Source organism: Limulus polyphemus, unplaced genomic scaffold (assembly GCF_000517525.1).
Source record: "Limulus polyphemus unplaced genomic scaffold, Limulus_polyphemus-2.1.2 Scaffold553, whole genome shotgun sequence".
NCBI classification, from domain to species: Eukaryota; Metazoa; Arthropoda; class Merostomata; order Xiphosura; family Limulidae; genus Limulus; species Limulus polyphemus.
Window position 1 is genome coordinate 488,184 of NW_013666163.1, and position 9,489 is coordinate 497,672.

General features: G+C 29.1%; 1 protein-coding gene across 6 annotated transcripts in view; it reads right to left on the reverse strand.

Annotated features, from left to right (window-relative positions):
- The window catches only part of LOC106459060 (phosphatidylinositol-binding clathrin assembly protein LAP-like), a 95,987-nt gene that overhangs the window by 50,981 nt on the left and 35,517 nt on the right, over positions 1-9,489 (reverse strand). For all 6 annotated transcript variants that reach the window (XM_022385459.1, XM_022385456.1, XM_022385458.1 and 3 more), the window contains exons 7-9: positions 6,596-6,707; positions 4,661-4,767; positions 3,676-3,717 (exon numbers count right to left, since the gene is read on the reverse strand). In XM_022385459.1, coding sequence (XP_022241167.1) covers positions 3,676-3,717; positions 4,661-4,767; positions 6,596-6,707 — 261 coding nt within the window. The remainder of the gene's footprint in view (positions 1-3,675; positions 3,718-4,660; positions 4,768-6,595; positions 6,708-9,489) is intronic.

The window sequence follows — 9,489 nt, forward strand, 5'->3', positions numbered from 1 at the left end:
AAGACATAATAGTGAGATATACTGTCCCTAAAACTAAAAATAAACTACTGCTGTACGGTCCGAACGGACGGAGTGTACGGTACGAGCAGCTTTAGTACATCTTTAGTCGATAAGTAGTGTGTGTGTGTGTGTGTGTGTGTGTGTGTGTGTGTGTGTGTGTGTGTAAGGAATGAATCTTAAGTGATTTTTTTTCCCTACAGATGGCATTAAAATGGCATATTATTTGAACTTCCTGTTCATCCAGAATTTTACCAAAAAACTTTCATATTTTTAAAAAACTCTGAAAAATAGATTACTCATCACAACTTGTTTTGCAAATTTGTCATATTTAAAAAAAAAAGAAGCTTAAATTGTTATTTTTAACACCAAATTAAAATCAAATTTGAACAATACTATTAGTGCTTTATAGTACTTGGGTAAATAAAAGATTGCTAATTTAATTCACAAATTTATTACAACAGCTAATTTTTTTTTTCGTAGTTAGAAAATTGTGAACTAACTTTTTGAAGCAATTCCAAAACACCCATAATTAAAGATGCTTTTTGATATTACCAAGTTTTTAATATTTATTATAAAGTCCACAATAACAACAAACTAAATACATATCCTGATGAAATCTGGACATATATAGAGATGCACAAAATTCACAACTTTTTCAAAAATCTTTGCACTAGAATATTTAAGGAGTTGAAAAATAAATACAACCTTTATATAACCATAAAGATGCACTACCATGCTAATTATTACAAATTAGTTATTTGTTACAATGTTGGCCATGAAAGATTGCTGAATTTATTGTTATACTTTTCAAATTTATTTCAAACAACAGAAAGTAGATTGTTACATCACAGTCCTAGAAGGGCCCTTGTTTTTCGGGGTAGAATTGCAGCACTGAGAGGTGGAAAGAAGTGAAGAATTTTGGGGGCATCTTAAACAAGTGCCTCAACTAATTTTTGATAATGTTACTACAAAGGTAACATTGTCACCTGTGGATGTAATCATATAGTTTTTCATGGTCTTGACTGGCAGTTTTCGCTAGTTCCTTCTGTCAAATGGATTTTATTATTATTACACTCTTACAGTTTCCTGTTAGTCACTTACTAATCAGAAATTTGATTATTTTTCTTTTTATAAAAATTCACCCTCTTTCCTATACTACATACTACAGCAGTTCATTTAGTGAGAATATTATCTTTTTTATATCATGTAGTTTTAACCATTTCTTTGTGTTCTTAAATACGATCAGGTCACAGCTGTGCTTGTTATAGTGTTGGTATTAACTCTTTCCATACAGGGTTGGTGGATTACACTGACTTTGTAACCCCAAAGTGACCAGTTTCCATACTATAATTTTTAATATGTGTATCTTCACAAAACTTGGCAAACTTTTACAAGTCATTTGTACACAGGATATTTTAATTAACTATTTGTCCACAAACATATAGAGTCAAAGAGTTAAGTAATCTAAGCACAAAGTGAATTTCATGTGATGATTTAAAATGCTTTTCTTCACCTAAAAATTTTAAAATTTCATTAGTGTAACCTTTAAAACCTCTTAAATAAATATCAAACGTTTTTTTCTTTCAAGTTAAACTTTATATCTCTTATTTTCTCTACCCTAATGCTATATGGACTAAATTTGGTCAACTTTGTAGTCACCATTTTTCTTCTATAATGAATTCAAACTAACAGAAAACTATGTTTGATCTCCTAAACAGCTTAAGGCTTGTAATAATACACATCTGTTTATACTTAATTTTATTGTTTTATTGCCTTTTGAACAATGTCTAACTAATAAACCTGCCATACAAGTTGTAAATCACTCAGCAGACACGTAACTCTAGTAGCCAAAGTTACTGTATTGAACGTAGCTAAAGTTACTGTATTGAACGACATAATGCACGAACTATTTGTGAGTATACCTTGTGGTTAATTATCATTATTAATTTTTATTACCTCACTTATTCTAATCTGTTTCTAATACCTTCATTTTAATTACTTTTATAACAATAATTAAAACATCTTTTTTTTTTTTTGCTATAGCTTGCAAATGACATTTAAGCCTTTTTTTTTTTATTTAAATACTGATGGTACTAGTATACTAAATATTTTATTTACTTAAATAATGCACTTAAGAATATGGAGTAATAACACACAAATTAAATTTAACTGTTTTTCTAGCTACAGCATAAGAGCCTTGAACTTCCATAAACTTCTCAATTTGAACACCACAAGAGAAATTTTTAAACTGAAGAAAAGATAAATAATACTCTGAACTGAAAACAACATAATACAATACGTCATTTGATAGAGTAAAACTTTACCTTTCTATTGGTTACATATAATGTAGTTTAAAACATCAGAAAATTATTGGCAATTTGTGAAAGAAAGGGTACGACAAGTGGGTCTGATTGTCTAGTTAATGACTCCATAAACAAACAAAATCGAAGACTATAAGAATTATGCTTTGCCTGAGTAATATCTATGTTATAATAAGTTGTTTACATTAAATTCCATACTTCTCAATGGTGTGGTAAATATATTAGAGAAGAGTGGAAACCTAAAAAGAATGTTCTCAGAGGGAGATTTTTAAAAAAATATTCCCTTATAAAAATAAGAAATTAAAACTTGTATAATATGAACATTTAATATATTAACTATGTTCTGATGCCAAGTTTACATGTATATATTAGCAATAAAGTAGTTTAATCAAGTTTCAAATGTAGCACTAAAAGATCATGACATGTGTACTTTGACCTACTCATAGCAAGAGGATTAAAAAGTTAATGCAAAGAGTTGAAAGATTGCCCAAAAAAAAAAAACTCATTAATTTTTCAGTCCTCACAGTTTTTTACATGCTCAATAAAACAATGTGTAGAAACCTATTAGGTGAAGCATAATGTGAGATATCTGCCCTAAAAATAAAATACTGCACAATGAGAACAATAAACACTTCCATATCAAAAGGCTTTATTATGGAAACTGTAACATCTATATAACAACAAATAGTGCTCTTGCACCATGTCATATTTTAATAAGATAATTAGATTTTTGATAATTTAAAATGCCAAATTGATGAGTAAATGATATTCTCAGGGTATGAAAAATTTAGCTAACACCTATGTAAGCATTTTAAATTCTCTTCAAGTGAAAAAAATATTACAGAAATGGATAAGAAATAATATATAAATGTTTTAAAGAGGTAAATGGAACAACACAGCAGACAAACTGACATAAAACATATCTTAACATCCTCAACTGCTAAAAGTTCTAAAAACATAAATTTCAACAATCTCAGATGACCTTTTGCAGAATATTTACACAACTTTTCAAAATAATTTTCAAGCCTTCAAACTGATCATGAGATACATACGGATATGTAAATCATAGATCAGTTTGGAGAAAGTTCAAAATCTTTCAACGAGCTACATTTAAAAAAAATGAAGTAAAATGCCAGCCTAGCAGGTGAATGTTTAAGAATTTTAGGAATTCATTGCAGTATCTGAAAACTTAAGCACAAAAACTGTTGTAGACATCAGTCAGTAATGTGCTGCTACCAAAATAGAGCTTAGCTACACAACACTCAGGCAACAGTCAGAGAATTTATGAAATGATTTCATAATACAATGTACTAATCACTAGCTTTTAGTTTTGCAGTAGATGTATATATCTTACCTTTGTCAGATCTGGTATGTCACCTTTGTCAATCCCAATATTCTGAAATAAAAAAACAAAGCACATGTACACACACACGCATATATATATCTCCAGACAAGTTTTAGCAAATGATGTGTCTATAGAAAAATTTATATCCTTACTATAAAAGTCAGCACTGGAAATGAAGTTCACAAACACATTTTTATTTTGACATTGAAGGCCAAACTTTAATTCATCATCAACACACACACTAAGCAAAACTATTCAAGTCAAAAGTATTTTAAGTTTTACAGTTATCAAGCTTTTGGTTTTTAATTTCTTAACAAGAAACTTCTGTGCAAAAATAAAGTGTATAATAACACAGAGAATAGAATCACACAGTACAAATTTACATGTAAATGACAATTTCCATAAAATGTTAGTAGTCTATTAAATATAATTTAGTATCCAAATTCAGACTATCCAGAAAAACATCATTAAGATATGAATAAAACTGATGACATTCTGGATTCAACTTTAAAGATTTTTTATGACCATTTAGCTACGTAAACTGCTTTGAGTATTCTAATACAAACATGGTATTGATATTTATAAGTTAGTGGGGAATATTTACCTTATATATTAAGTTAAAAGATACTACAGTGGTATTCTATGGAACATCCATACCAGTTATGTTATGCCTTATAATAATAATAAAAAAATCTAATTAAACTCAGCATTTGAATAGGGTCTAAACCTTATTCCTAAGTAGCTTATTGATACTTGATTCATCATGTTCTAGCACCCCCTAGGTGTTATGTCAGGCCCAAGCAATACTATTTAAAGCAGATGTTTTTATCTTACTCAACAACCTCTCTTCTGTAAAGGTATACTTTACAAATCACAGACTGTAAATACCATGAAAAACAACAAGGAATACGAATACAAACAAAAGGACAAGTACATCTACATTTACAAAGAATGTTAAAAAATATATATTTCAAATACCATAGATAACACACACCTCAGCAACTTTCAAAAATTCTGCCACCCTGTCCATACGAATAAGGAACTTCTTATACATGTCGAGGGCTTCTCGGCAATGTTTCTTGTTCATTTCAAAATATTTCTCTGAAAGAATTTTTTTTTTTTTGAATTTCATGCAAAGCTACACGAGGGTTATCTACAATTTTGAAGGACGGACTAGATGGAAAGTAGCTACTACACGTAATCCATCACAAACTGTTTGGCTACTTTTTACCAACAAATAGTGGGACTGACCTTCTCATTCTAACAATGCTATACTGTACCATATATGCTATGGGTCGGAGGTAACATGGTTACTCGTATATTTTTTGGGTGTCAAGTACAATTTAGTAATGGTTCACTGCACTTTGTTATTCTCACACTTGAATATAAACACATAAATTTAATTTGATAGAAAACAGAAAAATATAAGTTGTTGATTTACCATATAAAACCTACTATAGCCAAACCTATTTTACTTGCTTCTCCTCAAGTCCATATTTGACACATTTATCAAAGCTACTGACACTGCTTCAATATCAGTTTAAATATGAATGTAAAAATATTTTTATGTAAATATTCTGTTGTAATTGTATAAATATTGGATAAATTTAGTTATGTTAGGATACAATGTTATTATGGTTAAAGCATTCTTTAACTCTGCCCATACAGGGTCAGTCAATGTGAATGACCACAAAATGACCATCGCTTTCCATACTACTTTTTAATATGGTACATTTATTTTCACAAAATTTGACAATCTTTCATTAACATCATACGTCCTTTATACACAAAAAATTAAAATTATTCACTAAGTATTTTGACTAAAGATGTGCCCGTGAATATATGAAGTCAGAGTGTTGACTGCTCCAAAAAATACTTTTCTTCACCTGAAAACTTTTATATTTCATTTGTGTAATCTCTAAAATTTCCTAAATAAATATCAAACGTTTTTTTTTTCAGTCAAATTTTATCATGCTTTATCTGTCATTTTCTCTATCCAAACTCTATACAAACTCAGTCGATTTGAGCAATCTTGTAACAACATAAAAAAATATGAAATCAATCTAAATTACACTTTTTTCTTTCTAGAATGAATGCAGATTGTAAGAGAAAATTACAATTGTTTATCCAAAATAGCTTAAGGCTCATAACTGTCTACATCAATTTCTACTAATTTTATTGTTTTATTTTCCTCTGAACTGTTTCTAACTATAGTCCAACACACAAAAAGCAGACAATGTCCTATAACTATTTTAATTTAATTGGCTTTCAAACTAAGATAAGAGGAGCTTAAAATAATTCTCCTAGCTACTCAATCAGAACATTACAAGTTAAACTTTCAAACTGAAGATGAAATTGACAATATCCTGTACTGAAAACAATGTAGCATTACATGTCATTCAATAGATTAAAACCTTGTCCTTCTATTGGTTATAAATGATCTAATATAAAACATCAGAAAGAATTATTGGCTCTTTGCAAAGAAGGAGGGCATAGCAAATGGGTCCGATATTCTAGTTTATGGTTCTGTAAACAAATAAGATTGAAAGCTATAAAAATTATGCTTTGTCTTAGTAATATCTATATTATAATGAGTAATTGATGTTAAATTCTGTATTTCAGAAAGGTGTGGTAAACAAATTAAAAGAGGACCTAAATAACAAATGTCACAATTCTCATACTACGAGATATTGAGAATTTATTTAACTATTTCCATGCCAAGTTTATTCATATACATTAATAATAAAGTAGTTTAAGTTTGGAATGTAACTCATGACTCAAGAAAAATATATAATTAGTTCAAGCAAAGCAAAATAAGATAGTGCAGTAATGAAGGCAGAGTTGATTTTTTATTATTTTTTTTTTTACTATATATATATATATATATTCTGCCATCTAAAATACATTTCAACATATGAACAGCACTTACCTAAAAGATTAATGATACCATCATTGTAACAGGCAAACAACCGTATAAGGTCTCGAAAGAGAAGCATGAAACAGGCTTTAATTACAGGGTTGATCAGATCAGTAGATGCACACTGGAAATTCAAAACAAACAATTCTATCAACATTTGCATTCATTCATAGTTAAACTGTTTATCCCTACTATCCCAACCAATGAACACCTTTCACACATTCAGTGCATGCTTGTATATCAAATTTCCAAATTTAAGTAATAACAATAATAATTTAACTTTATTTCCACTATTTTTTTTTACATAATAAATATTTTAGAAATAATATTTTGTAAATATATATAAAATTTATTATGTATTTTGCAAAGAAAAACATGTAACAATTCCAGGGAGCATTACCTATAAACAATGCAAATATAGTTCAAATTATAGATTTTCTAAGAATTTTTCTGCCCATCCCATATTAGAAGTATATATTTGATAAAACTATCATCCCTTGAAAATAAAAAAAATAATTTTTTTTTCTGGTAATTTTCCTTCTTTGTCAGTGGATTTATTGCTAGTCATTCACTGCCACCCTTAAATTATGTCTGAACATTTACTTCTGAAATTCAGCTTTGAAAATAGGTCGAGCCAACAACTAGAAACAATTGGATTGAAAATATTCTACTCAGAATTTTATTCTCTGACAAGATATCAGGTAAGCTTAGGTTGAGCAAATACATTAAGAGATGGCAGAATACTGTTATGACCCAAATCCTTTTTAATAAATATTATTGTTAAGTTTACTGAACTCAAAAATTACGTACAAATAAAATAACTTTCTATTTTTGAATATGAACTACACTTATTAGCTATAAATTGATCTCAACCATGAATACTGTTAGTAACAACCATGACAACTAGCCTGACAAAAGTAATAGTGCTGCCAATTTAAAAGGTGAGGCCCGAGGTCATCAATAAATATTGGTCAGTTTTTTGATGAATAATATACAAAGAAATATCATGGTAAATGATAAATTCTTAGACAAGGAGCATTATTAATGTTTTGTAAAACAGTGTCTCAAAACAAAATAACAGAAATACTAAATTAAGTTAAATTAATTTTTCTAAGTAGAAACTACACACACACACACACACACACACACACAAAATCAAGGGTTATAAGCAACACACCTCTGGTCCAGAAAGTGTTAAAATACTTACATTCAACTTTGAGTATTTATTGAAATTTACTTATTATTGTTCAATGTCCAAAAACAATATATCCAACTCAACCCTTACAAAGAAACTATTCTAACCTAAAGTAAATAAATGTATAAATAATTTTCTTACATAATACCTATAAATATGTTATACATTTCAATATTGTAAGGAAGTTCAAACTAAGTTATTCTGTCAATTACTGAATAAAATTAACTTATATGCTAGCCCAGAAAGATATTATAACTCGCAGAACAAATGGAGGACAGAATAGGTCAAGAAATAGTTCTTTTACATCACCTCTATTTCTAATCCCAAGCCCTGAATTTAACTTTTGAAGCACTAGCAAATGGTTGCAAGTTACTTTTCTTCCCATGAAGAAGTTAAGTACTGTTACTAGCAATAACATTATTCTTCTCTAAAATTATCTGTAACTGTGTTATAATTGACGTATTTCAGATATTAAATGTTACTAAATATGTATATATTACAGTTATATGTATAAATCTTCTGTGTCATATTTTCTTACCAAATATTTTGAAAAATCAAGATACATTTTAATAATACATACAAGTGTTTTTGGTTATTTCATAAAACTTAAAGGATGCTTAATTTGAGTGAAAACTTGTGTAACTAGGCCATAAGCAGCACCTGGATCAACAAATACATAGTATCTAACATCTGTGTAAATCATGGACAAACTAAAAAAAATGTAGAAGAAAATGAAATGTCTGCTGTTTATGTAATTTCTATATTATTATTATTATTACCTCAATGAAGCAACCACTTAGGTACAGAATTTCTAACCATACTGCCAGTAAGACTGTACTTCACAAGCCTAATTGCGTGATTTTAACTAGCTGGCATACATTCTAATTGCCTTGGTAACCAATCAAACAAGTTGAAGTGACAATCTTCCTATTCCTACTTCCCAACTCTGTGGGGATTGCAAAACCAGCATGGCACCACCAGCTAAAACAATCTTGTTCATCACAATTATAGCAACCTTCTCTATTCAGAATCTTGCACTGTAAATGACTGAAATGTATGTCTCACTAGTGTACTGATACTCAACAAGGTTAATCTGGGAATGATTTGTCTGAAATGTGTACTAGCAATGTTTCCCTAGTGCCTTCCAAGTTTACTAGTAAAAACTGAAATACTAACCAGCAATATGCCAGTTTGCTAGCTCTCATTTTAAGCCAGGGATCCACACATGTAAAAAAAAGAAGTGCTCATCAGGGTAAACTGCATTTACTTCACTATAAATGTACAATTAAAAATATAGTTGTAAATATCTTAAGTTTGTTTAGGCAAACATTCAAGATTAGAATATTACACCATATTGATTATAAAGGATAAAAATGCATGGAAAGTTTTGCTTTAAGTGATTTTTACATGGCAACATCAACCTGAAAATGTTTGATACTGATTATAATTTGAACTCAAAATTGAAACTTACCAGACCAGCAAAGTTCAATGTCAAGAATTTCAGACACCTGTTTTGTACATATTATGTTTCTTGTTGCTACTGATTTAGTTATATATATATATATATATACACAAATGTGTATCCAAAGAAATTAAACAACACAGACTCACAAAAAGTCCTTATTTGCAAACAAAAATATTACACTGGACAAAATTTTGAAACACTTGTTCTTTTGACACCTAACTTTTTTCCAATAGTGAGTACAAATTT